General features: G+C 43.6%; 1 protein-coding gene across 6 annotated transcripts in view; it reads left to right on the top strand.

Annotated features, from left to right (window-relative positions):
- Positions 1-23,770, top strand: part of tp53bp2a (tumor protein p53 binding protein, 2a) — a 34,701-nt gene that overhangs the window by 8,295 nt on the left and 2,636 nt on the right. The window contains exons 1-18 of one of the 6 annotated variants that reach the window (XM_074645900.1): positions 360-380; positions 7,076-7,223; positions 8,317-8,430; positions 10,575-10,645; positions 11,979-12,080; positions 13,250-13,424; positions 13,590-13,771; positions 13,883-14,047; positions 14,291-14,329; positions 15,946-15,993; positions 17,405-17,588; positions 18,450-18,506; positions 19,386-19,436; positions 20,222-20,344; positions 20,534-20,655; positions 20,781-21,192; positions 21,849-22,687; positions 23,461-23,598. In XM_074645900.1, the coding sequence (XP_074502001.1) occupies positions 7,076-7,223; positions 8,317-8,430; positions 10,575-10,645; positions 11,979-12,080; positions 13,250-13,424; positions 13,590-13,771; positions 13,883-14,047; positions 14,291-14,329; positions 15,946-15,993; positions 17,405-17,588; positions 18,450-18,506; positions 19,386-19,436; positions 20,222-20,344; positions 20,534-20,655; positions 20,781-21,192; positions 21,849-22,687; positions 23,461-23,598 (2,970 nt within the window). In that variant the 5' untranslated portion in view covers positions 360-380. Of the gene's footprint in view, positions 1-325; positions 381-7,075; positions 7,224-8,316; positions 8,431-10,574; positions 10,646-11,978; positions 12,081-13,249; positions 13,425-13,589; positions 13,772-13,882; positions 14,048-14,290; positions 14,330-15,945; positions 15,994-17,404; positions 17,589-18,449; positions 18,507-19,385; positions 19,437-20,221; positions 20,345-20,533; positions 20,656-20,780; positions 21,193-21,848; positions 22,688-23,460; positions 23,599-23,770 lie in introns of those variants that run through there. The other 5 variants (XM_074645899.1, XM_074645901.1, XM_074645902.1 and 2 more) reach the window with 5 other exon arrangements.

Raw genomic sequence — 23,770 nt, 5'->3', positions numbered from 1 at the left:
TTACAGCACGACCCTCTCATCGGATGAGGAAAAATTTCCTCAAAAAACTTTTTAACAGGGAAAAAAATCGAAGAAACCTCAGGAAGAGCAACAGTGGAGGATCCCTCTTCAGGACAGACAGTTGTGCAATAGATGCCGTGTGTACAGAATAACCACATAATGAAAATACAACATAGACAACCCATGATATGACAAAGAATTATACTTATAATGTGAACAATAAATCATTTATTGACATACATAATTTGAAGATTAATCGGTAATGAAAATAATCTTGTTGCAGTTCCAGTTATAACCGTAGTGTGTGTGTGTGTGTATAGGAAAAAGAGACACCGAAATGTCAGCGTTGAAAGACAGAAACCTCAGGAACCAAAACAAAGGTACTATTATTGTAAAAACTGATTTGTGTAGAAAATTAGTCACTTGCTGATGTTACAGGGAACAGTAATTGGATTTTTTTCAATGCCATTGCTAAAATAATGAATTATTTCCGTCGTTGCTGTGGGTGTTTTTAGTAGTATTGATGTGAATTCTTCGTAACGGGATGGGCTTTCATATGCTAGTTATCCTGATATTGCAGAGTAATTCCATTACAGTACAATCCCTTGTGGTTGGTCTATTCTTGGAAACGGGAAACTGCAGTGGCAGACAGTTTTGATCACTCTTAACTCAATATGGGACCAATTGCATTTGGACAATGATCTTGAGAGATTAATGCAGTGGAATTGACCCTCACAAGGAGAGAGTGAAGTGTCAAGGTGGTTGATTGATATGCTGCTAGGCGTGCTTGAAGTAACATCGTCAAAAGATCATCCTTCTAACTTTTTTTAAATTTTCCTTGGACCTGCCCACTTCATTTACATCAAGACTTTGCGACTCTATTGCTGCAGTGCATGTGTTAGTTATCTGAACGATCAGTGGGAGTGCCACACACACACACACCGACACAGCATTCCTTCCTGTAATTGGCTACGGGTACAATGTTGATCTTTAAACTCAAGTCATCTCCGTGTCCTCTGTCTAAACAACTAGAGAGGCTGGAAAAGCCTGTTCCCCTCCGGACTGCAATCAATGGCATCTGCTCCATGGCCCCTCTGGCTTTAATGGGAGAAGGTATCCAAATTACACAGTAAAGTGCCAAATCAGCATCTTACGGGCCGTAGGCTTTGTAGCTGTCTATTGCATAATAGTCCTGCACATCCCTACAGGGACTGTATCTTTGACAGAGAAGCCTGTTTCGATGCAATAACCCAGAACAACTGTTACAGTATATCTTTTTTCTCGTCTCTCTTTCTCAACCTCTCAGCTCTTTTCCACAGGGCAGGTCAAGTACGTGCTGCCAGCTGCAGTCACTCTCTCTCTCTCTCTCTCTCTAAGATGTGTTCTTATTACAGTGTCTTTTGTCTGTGGGTTTGATGTTATAGCCTTTCATCTCTGAGAGAGACACACTCCTGTATGTGTTATTAGAACAGATGTTCTTATTGACCCTCAAGACTGTAGTTTTTTGTTCTACCCAAGTCACTGCAGTGCCTAATTAAACCCCATAAACCAGGCACTGAACTGTGAGATCTGGTTATGAGAATGAACACCTGCATACTCTTGGGCCTTGGCTACCCAGAAGGATATTTAAACTTAAGGCTTAAGCTTACTATTGTAACACTGAGCCAGTGGTCTGTTGAAAGGCTATATTTTTATATAGCGGATTAACTTAATCCCTGAGATATAGCCCCAATGACCTAGCCTTATAGCTGCTCTGCTTTAAAACCATCTACAGTGCAGGCTGCAGCGTTAACGGCCACATTTCTTTGCGCCGGCTATAATTGTCAGTTTGCAATTCTGAGCCGTCACACCAGTCCCGAACCCCGGGAGACAGCTTTGACTTAGCTGTGCTGGAATTAGAAATCTATCGTTATAACCGCGAACCGCAGCAGCCGCAGAGGCAGCTCGTCCCCTTCTCCTTCCCCAGGGCGATCTCTTTGCCCTGTCTCAGGTAGGCAGGAAGTGCAATTCAGCAGTTGCTCCTGTCATCGACTTTGATAGACAGAAGGCAAGTGTAGCACATTTTTTGTCAAACATTGTCATGTACAATCCAAATTGGTACCGCTCAGCTCCCTGGTTGTGTGAGGCTACCTAAGATGATGCTTTCTGGTGAGCTGCTGTGCTCCTGTTTCTGTTTTTAAATATCAGGTTGTTATTGAGCTGTTTAATTTTACTCGCTGTTGTATCTATGAATATTTAATGAACTCTGAAGTTGTTTGGCTGAGTCAAAAAAGGGAGCCAGGGCACTCTTCTCACCTGTCTGTCTAGGTAGACCATTTAAAGCTGGGGACACACCAACCTGACATCATAGAACTGTCTTGTGCACTGCGGCAACAAAGGCCGCCAGCTGCGTTGCCTCACGTCGCCTTTGTTTGGTCAAAAAGTTGCACCCGAACACACCGCAAAGACTACAGCCGAAAGCCAACTATCACGTACGTTCTGCGCCTGCGTGAGATGAAATAACTCTCCACACCAGCAGGTCACGGTAGTCTGTATTTGTCATTAAAAAAAGGGAAACCAGAAGACAGAGGACGGCGGATATACAAGTCGTTGTTATGATATGTACATGAAACAAAGTGGCGTTTGCCGACCATTTTCACACAACTCTCACTCACCACTTAGCTTCATTTCGGATAGCCATGTTGCAGTGAAAATATCCGTGTACTGGAATGATCAGATGTGATGAAGATAAAAAATGAGTAGAGCCTTCTGTGTTTTTCCTCCTGACTTTACTCGTTGGCTTGCTTTTTTCACGTCCGTTTCTCTTCTTGTGCACTGATTTGCTTAAGCTGAACAGCCAATCAGAGTGATTTCTCATCGACTGGCACTGCCGAAAAAACTCCCAACACGGGCAGACTATAGCCGACAGTGCGGGACACCCTACACCGACGGCCCCACTGTCTGACGACCGACCGTCGGCTTGGTGTGTCAGGGCCTTGAGGCAGTTCCTCTTAATCAAGCTAGCAGAGGCTTTACAGTAGGGCTGGACATTATGGAGACTTTTCTTCATATTGATTTATATCTGTTTTGCACACTGGTTTGATAAAGATGGAAATCAAAGGGGATCTTCTGCTGTGTTAAGTCAGACAGCAATTATTATGCAATTATGATTGCATCTTTTAATATTCCCAAAGCAATATGAATATGCAAAGATGTATGAAAATTGGCCTGATTAGTTTATATAATTATGTATATGTTGCACATGTGTGCAATATCTTAGCCTATAAGCAGTGACCGCATGCATTAGGTGGATGAAGGTCAGCAGCAGAGACTGCTAGCTCATCTAGATGGAGGCTGGGACTGGGTGGTGGTGGTGGTGGTGGCCCTGGATCATTAACTTTAGTGCTGAAGAGAATTGGCTTTTAGTGTAGGCATTGCCAACCCCAAGAGTCCATTCCCCTCCCATCGATGTGCCCTGTCTCCTCACTCTCACGCCCCACCCCTCCCCCGTCGCTCTGTTGTCTCTCTTTCACTCTCCAAATATTAACAGGGTCATTTGAATGTCCTACATTGCTGGGAAGTTGTGATGACGGCAGCTGCTCCGCGCTGAGCTCTGAATGGCTTTTTTTTTGCTTAAGGAAGACATGATATATACATGGAATTGATGCCAGTTGACGTTTTATTTTAATTACTGGCCCTGACAGTGTAATTTATGATGTTAGCTGATTCCAGTTTAGTTCACAGCTACATACCACAAAAGTAAAACTATTCTGATAAGCAGACAGGAAAGGAAAAGTCTTGGTTTTGGCTTTGTTCTCCAGGGTGGTCTTTCACCACAGAGCTGTTAGCTCCTCTATGGCCGGTGAGAAACACAGGGTCTGTTTACAGCTTTCTACTGTAGATTACTAATGGATGACTCACTGTGCTGATTCGCTCTATTGATGGGGATCTTTCATTTACATCCCTATGGAACAAACCAGTTGAGTCAGGTCCTCTGAGTCAGACCGCTACCCCCTTGTTTCCACCTTCACCTCATCACCGAAAAAAAAAAAAAATCTTCTCCGGTTGTGTACGTTGCCAAGGAGATTTTCAGAGGAAACGCGTCACATGCCCCCTCACTCAATAAGCTTCATTTGAAGAAGAAAAGGGGAATAAAGCCACTTATCTTGAGGCTGTTGTGCTTTTGCTCGGTGCACCGTACAGTTCAAAAGCTACTCGAATACTTTTGTTTCTGCACCGTGGCTGCAGCTGCTCGGCCCCCTCAAGCCCTTTGTGCTCGTGACCCCGCTGACCTGATGTTCCCACCGTGGCCCCTGTAGGCTCGGTCGTTCACGGCAGCGTGCTGAGAATAGAAAAACCTGACAGTCCAACCTGGAAGTTTAGGACACAAACAATACTATTCCAACAATTATACTGTACACTTTCCAGGTTATTCTAGTTCTCGGGCTGCTGCTTTTGGGCTAGGTTCAATAAGTTGAAGTCATGCCATGCCCCAGGACACCTATGTCATGTCATAATGTTGGTTTTATTACGGCCTTATCAAAGCTCTCACTCTCCTATCGTCCTATCGTGTGATGAGATTACAGATGGGAGCATAAAAGCCTCTTACATCTGTAAATGTTTACACAGAGACACCGTTTTTCACTTTCATGTTTACTGTCAGTGTTTGTATACTGTAGGTTTTAGAGTATAGCATAGACAGAAAATGACATTTCACTCCAGGGCGTGTATTTTTAAATTGACTGTCAAGGCTTTAGTTTGACATAGGCCTTCTTTCTTTTATTAAATTGGACTCCCAACGCCTATTATTATAACTATAAAGATAAACAATATCTTGTAGTATTGATTGAGAATTCCTGTAAAATGTTAATGTTATATTTAGGGCTGTCAAACGATTAAATATTTAATCGCAAATTAATCGCATGATGATCCGTGATTAATCCTGCGTAATCGCAATTTTCTTTTTTCTTTTTTCTCTTTTTTTTGCAACATTTTTTCTCTGTTCAAAATGTACCTTAAATGGAGATTTGTCAAGTACTTAATACTTTTATCAACATGTGAGTGGGCAAATACGCTGCACTATGCAAATGTATGTATATATTTATTATTGGAAATCAATGACCAACACACAACAATGACAAATATTGTCCAAAACCCTCACAGGTACTGCATTTAGCATAAATAAATATGCTCAAATCATAACATGGCAAACTCAAGCCCAACAGGCAACAACAGCTGTCAGTGTGTCAGTGTGCTGACTTGACTATGACTTGCCCCAAACTGCATGTGATTATCATAAAGTGGGCATGTCTGTAAAGGGGAGACTCGTGGGTACCCATAGAACCCATTTTCATTCACATATCTTGAGGTCAGAGGTCAAGGGACCCCTTTGAAAATGGCCATGCCAGTTTTTCCTTGCTAAAATTTAGCGCAAGTTTGCAGCGTTATTTAACCTCCTTCCAGACAACCTAGTATAACATTGGTACCAATGGAATCCTTAGGTTTTTTTAGTTTTATATGATGCCAGTATATTCACTATAGCTTCAAAACTAAGTCTGCTACAACCTCCAAAAGATCGATTGCGTTAAAGAAATTTGTAGCGTTAAAACAATTTTGCGTTAACGCGTTATTATCGCGTCAACTTTGACAGCCCTAGTTATATTATATTATAGTTTCAGTTTGGAATGTGACAGGAATTCCAGCTTTTGGGATGCTCAATTTTCTGCTCAGTATCGGGGGGGTTTTCTGCGGTAGCTTAAGGTTTTTAAATTCCACTTCAGCAGTGACATCTTCATTGAGATAGTCCCATTTCTTTTTAGATAGTCCTAAACCAGTCTCTACCGTCTGTCAGTCACACACTGACAAATCCAGCATCTCCAGAGTCCTCAGTGGTCGGTCCCGTGAGAGTGCTTGGCAGGGGTATTTTGTGTGTGTGTTTGGATAGAGGGATCTCTCACAGTGGTGACAGCACTATTTAGCAGTTAGATGGCGTGGGGGTGAAATGGCATTCTGGGAGCTGGCCTCTGATTTCTCCGATGACACAGAGGAATGAGGGCTGGGAAACAGATACTGCTATCACACACACCCCTTTATGGTAATCTGATGCAATTTAACATGTCACCCTCGCGTCTGAATAATTATTCTGGCGATCTTATTAGTTCAGACCTAGTAACATGTCCGTATCACTTTCAACACTATACAAATCTGAAATGAATGCTGTCGGATTAATGTAAAGGCTGCAGCAGTACAAGGTGAAACATGCAGAGAGAGAAAGAGATTAAATGCATGTCTTGTACCGCCTCCTAAAATGACTGCAATAAATGTGTTATCTCAATCAATGATAATCTGGCCAATAGTCTATCAGTAGTGTAATTTCAAAGGTGGTGGCGAATTTCCCTCATGCTCACGATGGTCATTAATGCTTCAACGTAAGAACAAAATAAGTTTGAATTGTAAATGTGCTGCCATGTTTGAATAAAGCTGTACGGAACAGAGATAAGAGATAGATATAGAGGAGTAATTGCTACCTGAGCAATGAAGTCTCTCTCCGTCTGTGTGTTGTAATTCAAGCTTCTCTGTGCTTTGTTGACATAGACGGGCAGGCCGGCCACACATGCACATTTAAGTGCATGTTCGTGCATGTGTGTGCCCCACTGGCTAGCTCACGGCCGCCGCTCTGCACTGCTCTGCTCTCATACGGCTGATAACACCGTCCCGAGCGACGGCGCCATTGCGAAAGTGTAGCACTAGCACCCACCTTCCGGTTCCCCCCCAGGTTAACACCGTTAGCTCTGTCAACAGTGTTGCCGTAGTTTTCACTGTTAACACTGTTAGCTGCGAGCCGCCGGCTCATCCACCGCCATGTTGAGAGCCATGGGGAGGCAATAGAAATCGCGTTTAGCACCATTAATGTAAAGTGACCTATGTCTGACTGACAAAACGGCATCATTTAAACAGATGAAGCCAACAACGTTACGTATTCCATGTCTGTAAAGGGCACGTTAAGCACACACGCTCCTTTTATCTTATGTTGTTATTTAACTTCTCTATCTAATCTGCCTCTCGCTCTCCCCCCCCCCCCCTCCCTTGTCCCCAGATGTTCCTGACAGTATACCTCAGTAACAATGACCAGCATTTTACTGAGGTCCCCGTTACCCCGGAGACACTGTGCCGGGACGTGGTGGAGTTGTGCAAGGAGCCGGGAGAGGCCGACTGCCACCTGTCTGAGATTTGGCGTGGATCTGGTGAGTGACGGTGCCAGTTCACCCAGTGTTACCCTTACCCATCTACACACAATGAAGAACAGGAGATTTTCCGTCACATGTTGTTTTGGTTGTGGAATATTATGGATGTATCCCAAGGGGCGGGAGTCAGTGTGCAGACACTTGTTTGTCTTCTTCCTTTTAATTAGAGGGAAATTGCTTTTCTGAAGTAGACCATATATGGAGATTAGCTGTGTGGTCAACTGCTCGGTGATTTCTTTTTGAAGGGCTTATCTCTTTTTGGGCCTGCAATGCAAATGAAGCAGAGCCCATAATCCCTGTAACAAACAGAGGCACTCAGACATCTCCCACATCTCTCAGGTGGGAGGAGGGGGGGGTCGAGATTTCATGCCTTCCCCCTTTTCCCCATCTCTGAGAATCAGGAGGTATTCAGAATCAAAACTCAAGGAGCCAGGCTTCGTAGCTGTTTCCATGGTGACGTTGCCGTAAGAGTGAAGAAAGTGCCAATTATTGTGTTTGAGTACTTCCACAAGTAGTCTGAAAAGATTGTCTCATTTTGCAGCCATTTCTCTCTGCAGACAGACCACTGCTGACTCTCCTTGAAAAAACAGCAGTGAAATTTTGCATCATATTTAGATGTAAAGCTATTAATAACCTGAACATTACATCAGTCTGCTGATTTGTTTTGCAGTCATGCCATTATAATAGATCAGTTTCATTGACCTCTACTTGACTGTAATGTGTCAGTCCATTTGTGTAATGAAATGGTCTTAAGCAGGTTGAAGAAAATGTCTGAGGAATGGATGATGAGCCCTTTGGCTCAGTACCAGCCAGAACAATTGACAACACACATCACAGTTGTTTTCCCCGAGGTCATTACTCAGAGAGATCAACTAGATGCAGATGGTGCCGGTGAAAGTGTAGGCCTGCAGTGTCAGGCTAGTGCTCAAACAGGATTTTACTAAGCAAACCTCACACGCACGTTTGATCTACATTGGTATTTTCACGTGTTTTTAACTGTGTCAAATTAAATGTAATGATAATATAAATATAATTTTGGGTGTGTATTCTTCCCACACCTGAGCGCTGATGTATTTATGTATTCTGTCTGCAGAGCGAGCTGTAGGTGACGGGGAGAGGATGCTGGATGTGCTCCAACGATGGGGACAACACAGGGCAGAGGTGCGCTTCTTTCTGCGTCACAATCGAGCCCCTAGCAGAGAATCTGGTAAGTGTCTGTCTCCAACACACAGCCCAACTGCACATACAACAGACAATGAAGCAGGAGCAATGGTTTCTATTAGGTCTGTCGAAGTTAACGTGATAATAACGCGTTAACGCAAACTTGTTTTAACACCACTAATTTCTTTAACGCATAAAGCAACTTGCAATTTTTAGGTTGTAAGCTGGCTCCATCTTAAAGATAGTGAAGATACTGGCATCATATGAAACTAGAAAACCTAAGGAATCCATTGGCATCAACCATGCTAGTTTGTCGCAAAGGATGCTAAATAACGCTCCAAAGTTTTGCTAAATTTTGGCGAGAAAAAACTGGCATGGCCATTTTCAAAGGGGTCCCTGGACCTCTGACGTCAAGATATGTGAATGAAAATGGGTTCTATGGGTACCCTCGAGTCTCCCCTTTACAGACATGCCCACTTTATGATAATCACATGCAGTTTGGGGCAAGTCATAGTCAAGTCAGCACACTGACACACTGACGGCTGTTGTTGCCTGTTGGGGTGCAGTTTGCCATGTTATGATTTGAGCATATTTATTTATGCTAAATGCAGTACCTGTGAGGGTTTCTGGACGATATTTGTCATTGTTTTGTGTTGTTAATTGATTTCCAATAAGTAAATATACATTTGCATAAAGCAAACATATTTGCCCACTCCCATGTTGATAAGAATATTAAATACTTGACAAATCTCCCTTTAAGGTACATTTTCGAACAGACAAAACATGTGCGATTAATCGCGATTAACTATGGACAATCATGTGATTAATCGTGATTTAAATATTTTAATCGGTTGAAAGCCCTAGTTTCTATGGTCGCTTCTCTCACATCACGGCGGAGTCATGGTTTGAAGGCAATCCCCGGAGAAAAGACATTTGACACCAATATAGTAAACTCCAGAGATGCCTGTAGCCTCTAAACGTGCACACATCCACTCTGGCGTTAAAAGGAAATTTACGTTAACAGCCTGTTGCGAGTGAACCAGATGACCTCTCCTCTTACACTGCAGAGGTTTGGAGGTGGTACTGCCTATATCCAGGAAAGGGTTTTACATTAGCAGGCCTCAAATCCTCGAACAAGCCTCATTTAGCCGTACTGTTGGAGGCAGTCACGTCGTCATAAGCCTGTTACTTTTCAGTTTTCTTAGGAACACAGAAAACTCTAGTATTTTGGTTGTGCGCTATCCTCTCAGCTCCCAGTTGCGTAACTAAGCTCTTTTACCCCTCACAGCTTGAGTCTGGCCCAGGGATTAGATGGCTGTTTTCCCTTCCTGTTATCTTAGCCTGCTCTTGTTTTCCCACACTGTTAGCATAGCTCTGCTCAGTGTTTGCAGCACAGTTCTGTATTAACTGTTTCTGTTACCGTACTTTTAGTAAGGACAGGTACATTTAGTCTCCGGTTTCTGTGCTGTTAATATTATTTATGGGAATACTGTTGTACTGCTGTACAGGCGTGTTCTTTCTCACTAGGTCAGAGGACAAATGTATTCTCTGCTGAATTGACCTAGCCAAGTAATCTCACACTCTAGTCACTTATTGTGCCTTAGCACGGTGTTATGTTCAAACCATCACTTAACCAGCGCATGTATTTAACATGCATGCTGTATGTCAAGGGTCATCTAAAACCATTATGCAAGCTAAAGGGCTTTGCCCCCCCCCCCCGCCTTCTCACTCTGAGCTGTCAAATGGCATGGTTGGATATAAGTGCATTCATGTACACAGACAAGCACATACACACACAGTTGTGGGACCCTCCGCCAGACGGTTATGTATTAGGTTAAATCCTGAGATTACTGCAAGTCACAAAGAACACTGATCCCAGTTGTTTCCCAGAGGAGCTAAGATCATTCAGCACTAGCCGGTCTGTTTTGCCTTGCCGTCTACTGATGTACAATCTCCTCTGCAGCAAGTCCAGAGGAAGCCGTACAGCGTGTACCCTTGTTTTTCAGAGACAGTGACAGGCAAAAAGGCAAGGGGGAAGTTCCAGTTGTTTCTCACAGTTGTCTGCTAAGGCCAATAGTTTGCTCGGTTTGCTGTTTCTGGGTTTGGACTAAATGGAGGCAGTCGCCTCAGATGAAGATCTGCAGTAGATTGTGATGTCTGATGGAGTCTTCTGTCTCGTTGGTTACTCAGGTGGGTCAAGAGGCTCAGAGCAGAAGAGGAACGGAGTGAAGGGTCCACCAGACAGAAGAATGGAGAACGGGGTGAGTTTAAATGTCTTCTTTTTAGACAATTTTGAAATACGTTCAGCAGGATGAGATATTTTACCTGAGCCAGTTAATGACAACACCTTATCCATACGTTTGCACACTGTTATTTTTAATTTAAGAAGAAGAACAACAGCCCTGGAACTCATTTATATAGTTTTTTTTACTGCACCTCATTGGAATAACATTAGAGTTACAGTCATAGCTTCCCTTGCTCTTTGCAGGTCGAAGATGTTTTCGCACAGCATCACCAAGATATTTCCATTTGTACTTTCATTTTCGTCATTTGGGTCATAGATTTTATTATTAACAAATTCTGTGACCTGTTTTTTTTTGTTTCCTTATACTGAACAACAAGCCAACTTGGTGATTTGCTAAAGGGTACTAATTAATTCAATTCAAAAACACCCTGCAGTGTATAAATGAAAAATGAATCAGTGCATCATAACATGGACATGACTGTTTATATAATCATCAAGTTGAGAATGTCACTTGATTTAAAAAAAAAAAAAAGAAGTTGTACTATGAATCCTGAAATCACAAAAAGGCCTACACTGCTCCTCTACTGAGGGTTTTGATGGGAAGGTAAAGGCATTGCTCCACTAATCTCCCCACATGTGTTTGTTTGTTTTTGCTTTTGCTGCTTTTGCGTTTCTGACTTCAAGGCTACGCTTGTTGTCTTGTATAGAGTGCTACAGGAATGAGTCCTAAAATCCTTAAATGAGACCCTTAAACTTCCGGTTCCCTCGTCTCAAAGTCAATGGGTTTTTTGAATGTGTTTTAGTTAGATGCCTGAAATAAGGTCTGTAGTTAACACAAGCGTAAAATATTTTAATGTTTTGTTCTACGACATAAAATACGTTGATACCTATACGTGAATTTTGGAGTCTTTATGTGTCTTAAAAAAGGCGGTTGCTAACAAGTAGCTAAATGAGACTACTAAACGTCATCACGCCGACTCGTCCGCCTTTACAGCCTCGTTGTGTATACATCGGTCATGCGACCGTGGTGTAATTCATTTATAGCCTAACGTTAGCTTTTTACGTCTGGCGATTGCATTCACACATCAAAAATCATAAAAGTGGTATTCATTTGTGAAGATTATCTTGCTAAACAAAATGTGTCAGTACCCTAAACGTTTGTTTGCCACAGAGTTTATTTTCTGCAGTAATCCAAAATCCAATTGAAAAATCCCATTGTCTCTTTGTCGAGGGAACCCAGGGCGATGCTAACTTCCTGGTTGGCCTACAAACATACGCCGTGTGTTACAACACAAGATTGAATGTGTTTTCTTTTCTCGTCCTTTTTCCCTCTTTTTATCTCTTCCCAGGTGGCGACACCCCGGATGGACATGACGCTGGCCGAACTACAAGAGATGGCTGCCAGACAGCAGCAACAAATAGATGCTCAACAACAGCTCCTGGCCTCCAAGGTGCGTAAAGACGGAGAGCAAGATGAAAGGGGAGATGGGTACTGTTAGAGAAATGGATGGATTCAGGGGATGAAGAGGTAGAAGTGGTGGAGATGAAAGTAAAAGCCAGAGGAGGAGAGACAAAATAATGGAGCAAGATTAAAGAGGAGGTTATTGGGAGCGAGTGGAGAGATGGTACACAAAACAAAGGTACTAAAGTGCTAGTGCACTCATGGAAATAGAGATGCTAAGTTAGAGTGCACGTCGTGGTTGTGATGGACAGGTTAGATGAGTTGTGATGGCTGCAGGTGTAGTGTTTATAATTTGAGAAGCCTGAGACAGCTGCCTGCTTTGGATTCTCACTGCTCAGGACTCATCTGGTATTTGAAGATCTCTTTTTTTTCTTGCTTAGAACTTGTTTCTCATTTCGCTCAGGATTTATTGGTGAAGGTGGGAAAGACATTTGACAGAAAACAGGCGTGGTATAATTAAATACACGGCTGACCATTTTTTCTCCTACGCATTTTTTGTTTTTTGATGAGGCACGTTGAAATGTTTCCGTTCTGGCGATCCACACATATGTACCGTATTAAGATAAACTTTTCTCTTTCTCTTTTGTTTAAATAAATATGCTTAAAAAAGCCCTGCAGGCAACCTGTGTACTTGATCCACTTTAGCATTCGGATCCAAACAACTATTGTCTGAGGATGGTTTAGCGAGCCAAGGAATGTAGCTTCATGCAGTCGTGTACACTTACAAGTCAGAAATACACGTCAAGTAAACAAACAGGCATTACCATTATCACACATCCCCTCGTACTGTTCCGGATACAGACTGTGTTGTGCTATATTAGAACCTGTTTGGGAGAGCTCTGTCAGGCGTGTAGCACACTGCGTAATAGTTCAAGACTGACTATTTGTTTTGAACATTTAACACTGTTTAGCTCCACAGAATGTTTTCTTAACCCATATTTTACCAGACATGTTGAAATACAATGCATTCCTAACCGCTTTCAGGAGTTACAGGGGGAATCATATTCATAAAAAAATTCAGTGCCTTGCCTGAGGACACTTGGACAGCATACTTTGCCATGGATTACTCATAAATGAAAGTTAACAGGGATGTGTCTGTTTCATAAGTTTCTGACCTTTGCTCCATGTGCCCTTTCTCCTTCTCCTTTGTCTCTCCAGGAGCAGCGGCTGCGCTACTTGAAGCAGCAGGAGCAGCGTCAGCAGCAGCAGGCCTCTGAGCAGGAGAAGCTGCAGCGCCTCCGAGAGAACATCGAGAACCAGGAGACTCGGCTCAAGAAGGTCCGGGCCCTCAAGGGCCAGGTGGAGCAGAAGCGCCAAAGCAATGGCAAACTGGGTAAGCTCATGGAGTTAGTGAATTTTATGAAGTGATGCCTTCTCGGAATATTGTATGACTGGACGCATGGAACATTTTATTTATTTTGACTTTCCTGTCTTCATGATATTCTCTCTCTCACCTCCCTGTCTCCATCATCTTCACACACCTTCTCTCTACCTCCAGTGGAGGAGATAGAGCAGATGAACAACCTGTTCCAGCAGAAGCAGCGAGAGCTAGTGATGGCTGCCTCCAAGGTAGAGGAGCTCAGCAGACAGCTGGAGTTGCTCAAAAATGGCAAAATGGACAACTTCCATGACAACCAGAACTCGGTGGCTGAACTAGACCGCCTCTACAAGGAGCTACAGGTATGCAGAAATAAGATTGACTAAAATAAATGCAACACCAAAATATTTATATTTGCTTTAAATGAGCATCTCTTCTCTTTGTCCTTGTGTCTTGTCCTTCTTGGCGGTCAGCTGAGGAACAAGCTCAACCAGGATCAAAACTCTAAGTTGCAGCAGCAGAGAGAGGGCCTGAACAAGCGCAACCTGGAGGTGGCTGCCATGGACAAACGGATCATCGAGCTCCGAGATCGGCTGTGGAAGAAGAAGGCAGCGCTGCAGCAGAAAGAGAACTTGCCTGTAAGTATTATCACATCACAACAACATAAAAAAACATTCACATAACCTGATACAGAACCCCGTCATGTGTCATATTTTGTATTTTGTGAAAGGTGTCCACATAGCTTTAATTGTTATTGTGACTTTAGTCAAGAAGACGGTATCATTCATATCTGCAAATAAGTGATGGAAATGGTTTTGATCAGAGCTCCCCCTAGTGGCCTCACATTAAAGGATGTTTGTATCTCTCTTTACCTCCGGAAGCCTCAGATGCCCTGGCATCCAGAGCTCACCCATGCCAACGTAAGCTATCTCCCGTGTGGGAAAACCTAGTGACCCCCTCACTCGAAGGAGTCCACTCCTATCCGTTCTTTTTCCACTCTTTGATCTCTCTGTCTACGACAGCTGGTGGGGATTGATCATTGTTTCGATCATGTCACAGAGTTGCATCTGAGTTTACGCTCTCACTTCTTCACTCAGCTGTCTTTTCAGTCCCCTTTTGGCAGAAACAACTCCTGAAGATGAGAGGGGAGTAATGATGAGTGCAGGCTGACATCTCAGACAGGCAGGAATGTCAGTGGAGATGCTATCTTTTTTGGCTGCACAAAACAGGAAAAGGCGAATCATCAGTTTACTACAACCATCGTCTAAAAACATTGGCTTTTCAAAACACATTTGATGATAAAAGACATGGCGGGATTCAACACATCCTAGAAATTAGCAGGCTGAATAATCCAGTCTTTGTACTAGCGGTTAAAGTTTTGGCCGCCTGATGTCTCCTCTCTCCTCTTCCCTGTAGTTGTTTTGAACACAGGTTGCCATGGGACTGTAAATAAGAGTCAACAGACTTGTGAAGAGGAAAAATTAACATGTTCACTGCTTGAGGTTGAATGCTTGTGTAGGGATAGCAAAGTCGTACGGGTGGCCTAAAAAGAAAACCTAATCATTCTGATTAGATGATGGGTGATTTCATGTTTTTAGCCTCCTATAAACATGAGTCATTTTACTCTCTCCTCTACTCAGTCATTTCTTTTATAATGTTTTCCTGATCAGATCAACTTCCTCTCAGACATAATTAAGGCGTCTCATTGGCCTTCACCATTAACTTTCTTTCTTTCAACCAAATTAACTTTCAACCAATTAACCTCAAAAGATTGTTTTTCGTTATATAATGCTGATTCATAACTTTGTAATGCAAATCACACAGCTGTTTGTATTCAGTGCCATCAGATATTTATGTTATAGATGCAAAAATAGCCTCCTTAGTTTTCTGCATGTAGTGTTTACTTAGCAAATGCAGTGTACAAGATCTAAAGAGACCTATAAGTAAGGAACATGAATAATAAATGCTATATTGGATATTAAACATATCCCTCTGAAGCTCTGCTGGAAGCCCTTTAGATAAAGTAGCAACTTGCACCCTAATCCAACTTTAAAGAAGCCCAACTTCTCTTTAGATGTCCCTTGACATGAATAATAAAGTAGGAACCGAACAGAGAAAGGTGTGTGTTTGTGTTTGCGTGTGTGTGTGTGTGTTTGTGTTTGCGTGTGTGTGTTTGTGTGTGTGTGTGTGTGTTTTAGAGATGAAGGCCTGAATAGGCCCTAGTGAGGAGGTGATTTACCCACACTCCTGCCCAGAATCATAATGAGTGGGCCTTTTTCACACTAGCACAAAGACACACTCCATCCAAGCTGCTCTGTCCTCCAACCAAACAGCAAGCGTCTGGCTGACATCACCCAGCAAGCACGTATGACCACACTGACTGAAGAGAGGTAGTCTGAGAGCTGCCCGCCCAGAGTCACCCCGCTACATCTTAGTGACAGGAAACACTTAGAAAAGGCTCATATTAGATTGGTAAAAAGGGGATTACTTGGTATTTTGAACTGCTGTTGCATGTTTGTGCTTTTGTTTTTTCAAGAATGGCTATCCTGGTAAAGAGAGGGCTTCAAAAGACACTCATCTTCAGGTAACTAAACTAGTATTGGTGCGGAATAAATGCATTTCTTTCTGATCTCTTCAGTATGACTTGATACATCAGATTCCATTTTTGCTTCAAACCCTTGACGGGCAAAGTGAGACACTTTCATCTTGTTTTAAAGGGACAGCTTGTCATAATGTCATCACTAGGATAAGTTTTGTTGATAAGTTGAGCTGTATTTTGAAAGATGGTTTAAGTACTTAACCCTTGTTTAAAGTAAAAGTTGATCAGTCTGTTTGTTGGGTTTAGAAAGCATAACAGCATTTAATTTCTCTTGTAAAATGTTGTATCTATGACAGAGTTACTGACTTCAAGATTTCTCTAATTACGCCTCAAGCTAAGGCATTAAGCTACAGGATTTAAGAGGTCATAGTGTCAGTGTGGATTTTTCATCACCTGTCCAAGGTGGAGAACCCACACCTATCCCAGCTGCTTTATAATCACTACATGATGTTTTCTAAAAAATAAAATAATAAAATGAGAAGGTATGAATATTTAATAAATCAGGGTAAGCTAAATCTTTATAAATCAGCAGCTGTAATCCATGCGTTTTCTTGAAGCAATGTGGTTATTCAGTAGTAACTAAACAGAGCGATTGCTAAGAAACATAAATACCAGTGTGAGTGGTTCAAGGCAGGGCTCAGAGGATGGTGAGGTTGGTTTGTCATTCCAACATTTTTAGTCCAGAGTAAAATATCCCAGTTACTGTTTGGTGGATTGCAAATTTGTTTCTTCATGGTCCTCAGAGAATCATGATCAAGCCCTACCAGCAGGTCTAACTTTCCTCTTGTCCAAGACTTCACTTCATGACAGTTACACCTCAAAAACTCTGTCGAGTGTCTCACTGTAATGCCCATTCTGCTAGCACCACCCACAACTTAAAAAAAAATGAAGACTGCTTTACAAATCTTTGAACACTTAACACGCTAACCAGAATAAATCCTTTTGATTTGAGTAACAACATAGCCCAATCTGGCACCACCCTCAGGCCACAGTTTACATTTTAGCCTCTCTAGTGTGAAGGAACTAAGAATAGTAAAGTTCTCTCACCAATCTTCATCCATCACACCATTTTGTTCTTTGTTTTATAATGAACATTACAGCCTCAGACTTTTAGTGTTTAGTGCCTCAGTATTAACAATCATTTCAGCATGCTTTCTGTGATACTCAATCTATATCTATATCTATATTATCTATATCTCAATCTCAATCTCAACTGTTTTTTGTATCATTAATAAAAAAACATCAGTTACAGTTTTGCTTAGCATTTTGTCATCTATATCCGACTGTCTGAATAGTGTGTTCTCTCTTTCTGCTCTTTCTTTTTCTGATTGCTCTCACTGACCTTTGTTGCTCTAACAGCCTCCTCTTATTTTCTTTTATTTATCTTCTTCTACAGGTGCCCTCAGATGGCCAAGCTGGACAGCAGTCAGGTCCGTCTCGTGTGGCGGCGGTCGGCCCATATATCCAGTCGTCCACCATGCCCAGGGGCCCAGTGAGGCACGACCTGCTTGTGAAACCAGCCTACCCAGACGGCACTGCCACCCTTCCAGCCCACGACCCACAGAGCAAGGCTAGCACAGGTGAGCAGCCAGAGACAAGGTTCAAGGCTCAATAATTTATTACCGTGTCAATGAATCTTTAATTGGAATTTGTCTTACGAGGGGTACACAAAGACAAAAACATTACAACAAATACACATCAACACGGACATGTCAAAAATACTCTGGCAAGATGAATAAAACATCAGCATAAACATGAAAATACTTTTACAGAGCAAATTAAAACATGCGTGTCTGGTGCATTAAGAGACCCGCTAGGGGATACAGTTTAAGTTGAGTTCATGGACTGAACCGATGATGAGGAGTTAAGGGCCCTCACTGCCTCCGGATACGTACTATTACAGAAACGAGTAGTTCTGCTATTAACACCACGCAACTTTTTTTCCTGAAGGAAGAGGGACAACATGCAATGATTTTTGATGATGCATTCACTTCCTTATTAAGCTCCTTCCTGTCATCGGCTGAGCAGTTTCCATACCACAATGTGATAGAGAATGTGAGAAAACACTCTGTAAAAATCACACATCCCTGCCTTTCATACCTTAAACTTCCTGAGTTGTAAACAGCCTGATCATTGATAACTAAGGGCCGAAGCTCATCTGCGTTTTGGCGCAAGTCCACAACCATCTCTGTGGTTGTGGAGATGTTTTAAGGTTAAGTTGTTATGAGCACACCACTCAACTAGTGGGGAGACTTCAGCTCTGTAAGCTGGTTCGTCATTACAAGAGACCGGACCCGTCATAGTGGTGTCATCTGCAAATTTGAGGATTTTCACCTCTTAAGACTCCTCAGCTACTGTTCCCTGTGTTTCATTGTGAATGTCATCATGGAATTTGGTATGTCTTTTTTTATCTAAATGTGACAAGACTGTCCTGCCTCCAGCAGGAACAGAGGAGTCTGGGACACCTGCTGGTTGCGATGTCACTCTGAGCTCAGAAGGTAGCTAGTTACCTCCTGGATATGGTGTGTTGTGATGAGCGTGACCTTTGGACTCTTTCTTCCACACTCCTCACATTTTCTGAAGAACTTTTGATTTGTTTTGCAGTGAGTGAACCAGTGTTTTTTTTTTATTGCCACAGCGTGTGTCTCTTTGTCCCAGTACAGAGTAAGCTGTTGTTTCACCAGCAGCACCCTCTTCCCAATGACTTCGTTAGCATGTGTGCTGGAGGGGAACGAAGTCTGGCCCAACCAGTGACGGACCAGAGCAACATATCCCGCTTAAAGATATTCTTTGTGCCATCCTCTTTCTCAGTAATTCTTTGTCAGGCGCTCCATCTCTAGTCTCGCTCACTTAGCCATAAATCAGTCCCCCGGTGGATAGTGGGCCAGCAGCGCGCTTTTATGTTATTAAAAATGAATGATCCGACACCAAAATTAGTCATTACAAAACAACAGCAGAAGGGGACCCCCCCCCCCCCCCTCCCTCATTCCCTCTCTCACCTCCTCATCAGCTCTTGTTTTCCTATTTAGAGCAATACAGGAAGTGAAAGTAACAGGTTTTTCCCAGTCTGTCATGATGTTGCACGCAATTATTTCTGCATGCTGAGTTGATGTGCAGTATGGGAAGAAGAGAGATAGGGATGGGCGGGGAGGCAGAGGAATCTGCTCTTAATATACACCCGTTCCCAGCTCTTCTCTAGCAGGGACGTTGTGCATAGTATCAGGCAGGCTCCTGGGGGTCGTGCTGGTCTCTGCGTGGCCCCTCTGGGGGGGGGGGGCCCGGCCTGGGCCCAGCCAACAGCGTGTCTTGAGCAAAGGGAGATCTGGAGCTCTAAGGCTACTTTGTTTTTCTTGTCTTTTTGAATGCATCTTCCTCAGAAGCCATGTTCTTGCTTAAGCCTCTGAAAGAGCTGCGGGCTAAGAGAAAAGGTACACACTTGTGTTTGTTTGTGTGTGTGCTTCTCAAAGGCTTTGTTTGGTTGTGTTTTATTTTTCACGAGAGGGATTCTCTGAAAAAAGATGAGATATTTTCATAATTTCCGAGCTGGATCTTTGGTCCTGTTTGCTTGTTTTGCTGCTGTTTGTTAAAGCGTGTTTGTTGAGCTTTCCCTTCAGCTCTTTTCCTGCCGCTCTAAATGGGTCAGTTGGAACAAATACATAACCTTCAGCTGAACTGACATTCTGCGTGGATTCTGACCAACCCAATCAGGTCTCGTTTGCAAAATGAGTGTGTGTGGGTTTGTACGGTGTATTTGTACAACACCTCTTGAGAGGGAGCATTTAACTGCAGTCTGCAGGCACTGCGATGGAAATCATCATGTTTTACCATCTTTGATGTGATGCTAATCTTGCTAGTTGCAAGAGCCCCATGCTTTTGTAACTCTTCTGACTGTGGATGTCTGCGGACATGCATGGCCACTGGCTGGGTCTTAGTCAGTCAACCAAAACAAGAAATGATGAATAACAAGGGAGGCAAAATGCATAAAAAAATCCCTGATTGTTTGTTCTGTGTGACCCTGCATAACACACAGCTCTGTGAACTTTGTGTTGATCTGGATAAATAATGGCTGAAGCTGGTTTCCACTATGTGTACTGGTGCTTTGTTTTATCTTTATTTTTATGTACAAATTATATGGTACATGCTCACATTTAAACACTCTCTGCCTCTGTTTGTTTTTTTGCCTTCTCTCCCTCCTCTCCTTTGGGTTCTTCAGGCCTTCAGCCATCCAAGCTGGCAGACTGGGGCTCTTCAGGTCCAGAATCCAACACCAACGGTCATGGTCCATCTTCAACACTGCCACGAATGGCCTCTCACTCCAAATCTAGCACAGAGCAAGGTAAGAGACATAACCACATGCAAAAACCACATGCACATACAGCCTCTCCCTTCCTGGGACTGTGACAACAGTAATGCCACAGAACAAAAGCTTTCCAACGGGGCTTTTGTTCTGTCTTTCAATAAAATCATACTGTCTGAAAAACGAGACGAAACTGACTACTGCCTTTTACCTGTGGTTTGTGTATAGACGAGACGGAACTGAAGAGGGACAGGAAGGTGCGTCCATTTTCCATGTTTGAGCCAACGGAGGCTCCCGCCACCTCCCTCCGCAAAAACCAGAGCAGTGATGACCTGGTCAGGGACGCTCAGGTGAGAGGGAATGGAAACACTGTCCTTATATCCTCACAAGAAAAGAAAAAAAATCTCTGTTTATTAGCAGCAGAAATACACCCTGGCATCTAATTTGCTTCCTCTCTCTCGTCTCATCCCTCCAGTCTGCTCCCAAAGCTCCAGTCAAGGTGCCTCCTCCCGTTCCCACCAAACCAAAAGGCCCCAGTGTCGTGCCCTACGGCAAACCAGGTCTCAACACGGGTACCTTCCCCAAAGCCAAGCCCCACAGCCAGCAGCCCCAGGCTGCCCAGGGCCGCACCCCTCTCACACCCTCACAGAGCCAGACACTCCCCCTACCCCCCAAGCAGGACACTCCACCTGCAGCCACGGTACGGCCCTTCACCCCAGAGCTGCCCTCCTCCAAAGACGCCAGCATGAGTAAGCCCCAGACCTTAGCGGCCAGCTCCATTTACTCCATGTACACGCAGCAGCCTGGCTCAGGGAAGCCCTTCCACCAGCCGGTTGTGCAGGGAGCTCTCAACAGGTCTCAGAGCCGCACCAATGGATTTGTCAGTGGTAAGAGAACATCCAGCTGTAACTTGAATGGGGTCATTCTCCTTTACACCGTGCATTTAGATAGTTTACATGTAGAAATAAAAAGGTCAGACTTTGAATTAAACACACAAAATCAAAGAGTGTACGTAGTACACATGTCAGTCTTCAGGTTTACATATCAGTTTCTCATATATGAGTATCCTTTTGAGTGGAATGAACACTGTATCTGAAGATTAACTCTGGAGTGAAAAAAAACAAGGTACGACTATATCAAATCTAAACGTAAGAGTCGAGATGTAAACAAGGGTGAAGAATTACTATCTTGTGTCACTCGAGAGATATTCACCGTAAGGTAAATCTGACAACAACTCAACAAGAAGAAAATATTCACACGCCACTGACCAGAGGAGCAGCTAGAGAGGCTATGCCATCTGTTCCATCTTCCCTTTACAAACGCAATCACCATACGCAACCGCACCTGCTGCTTCTGACTGGAATTGTGCAAACGAAATGGAACAAATGTTTCTCCAGCCCTGAGTCTGTTCTGAGTATTTTCATGTAATCCACGCTAGTACACAATATCATTTTGCAAAGACATTTAAGAGAAACAGAGCAAAAAACAGGTAATTAAATGAGAGACCCTCCTTCTGACACTTGTTTCCTATCTTTGTTTGTAGTGTATGGTAAACCAGTGATCCCCGGTGGAGGCTCCCTACCTCCAGAGAACCCTTACATGGACCGCCGCTCCCCTGGCCTAGAATATGAGATTGATGGAGCCCACAATGTGGGTCCCAGCCCGTCTGAGGGCCCCCAACCAGAAACAGAACGCATCCCCCGGCCCCTCAGTCCCACCAAGCTGCTTCCCTTCATTTCCAACCCCTACAGGCATCAAAGCGATGGCGACCTGGAGGCCCTGAGGAAAAAGCTCTACAACGCCCCGAGGCCCCTGAAGAAACGCAGCTCCATCACTGAACCAGAGGGTCCCGCGGGGCCCAACATTCAGAAACTCCTCTACCAGAAGACCACACTGGCAGCTATGGAGACTGTGACCACACCAACCACTCCCACCTACGCTGGGGAAGCAGAGAAGGCGGCGGAGGGCTCACATGTTCCAGGCCCTCTGAGTGGTGCAGAGAACCACCCATCAGAGACGGGACAGATTCTGGAGGGAGGGCATCTTCCATCTCACATCCCCAGTGCTAATGTCCCCGTTCCGGCTCCTGCCGAACAGACCAAACCACCTTCAGCCATCCCAATGAGAGAAGACATTATCCCCCCGCCTCCCCCATCCCATCCAGCCCCCAGGCCAGATGACGCTCTTTTCCCACCGCCACCCCTTGCTGGCTCGGAGGACGCAATGGTCACCCTGCCGCCTCCACCTCCAGAAGGCTTCCTGGAAGAGTTCCCCCCTTACCCACCACCCCCGTACCCCAGTGGAGCAGAGCAGGACAGCTTGGGAGAGGACACCTTTAACATGAAGGCACCTGAGGTCACCGGCCAGGTCACTCTGCCACCGGTATGAATCACCATCGTAAACTGCTGAATCACAAATATTATTTGGCTCTCAGTTATCTTTGTTTGTGTCACTGCAGTCTACAGATTCTACAGTATAGATTATGTGCTTCTGTGCTACGTGTGCTTTTAAATAAATCCCTTCACATGTTTGTTTGTTAGTCCCACAGGGGCAGGTCATGAGTTACATCTAGTGCACATTCTACTTTTTAATGACCTGCCAGTTAACAGCAGTGACCTGGTCTGACGTTATATAATTAGATAATCCCTATCAAGTACTGCTATTGTTTCTGGAGAAAATGGGCCTCTTTCTGCTTACTCTAAGCGGATACCAAATCTTTTTTTTCCCGCATTCTGTGTTGTAAATAAACGCCACTGTACATGTTCTAATTGTTAAGCCCTTAGTGAAACTTATTAAGTGGGTTTATGGTGCGGTTTTACCCCAAAAGGACAAACCAATGAGAAATAAGAATTATGACCCATTTTCCCCTTTTGTCACCTCCATTTAAGACCCATTTGGTTGCATAATCATGGTTTTAGATAAGTGAATTTGTTTCTGGCTGAACTGGATTAGCAATGCTCTTAGAGCTGGAAAACAAGTCCCTCCTCTTCTCTCAGTCCAGACTGAACTCAACAGAGTGTGGACGCTTCCATCTCAGAGGGACAGACTTCAGGATGAGACTCTGCAGTCACATCTTGGATTTAACTTTTCTGTTCTCTGTATCGTGATGGCTGTTTAAGATCATTTGTGTGATACAGTTATGATTGTGTCTTTAGGGAAAGAGGACCAACTTGCGCAAGCTCAACTCTGAACGCATCGATCACAACATGAGAGTGAAGTTCAACCCACTGGCTCTGCTGCTGGACTCGTCTCTGGAGGGAGAGTTTGACCTGGTCCAGAGAATCATCTATGAAGTAAGACATTTTTTTCCACAAGAAACATTTCCAATGTATTATACATTGTTTAAAAAACCTAATTATAAAAGTGGTTTCTTTGGCTTGTTTTTCTGCCGTGTTAGTCGCCCACCATCATAGAAGTTTAGATTAAAATATCTAAAAGTAGTGATTATATTTCACAATTTGTGAA

Source organism: Sebastes fasciatus, chromosome 9, assembly GCF_043250625.1.
Source record: "Sebastes fasciatus isolate fSebFas1 chromosome 9, fSebFas1.pri, whole genome shotgun sequence".
Lineage (NCBI taxonomy): Eukaryota > Metazoa > Chordata > Actinopteri > Perciformes > Sebastidae > Sebastes > Sebastes fasciatus.
Note: the sequence above shows the minus strand (reverse complement) of the source record. Positions and strands in the feature narration are given on the sequence as shown.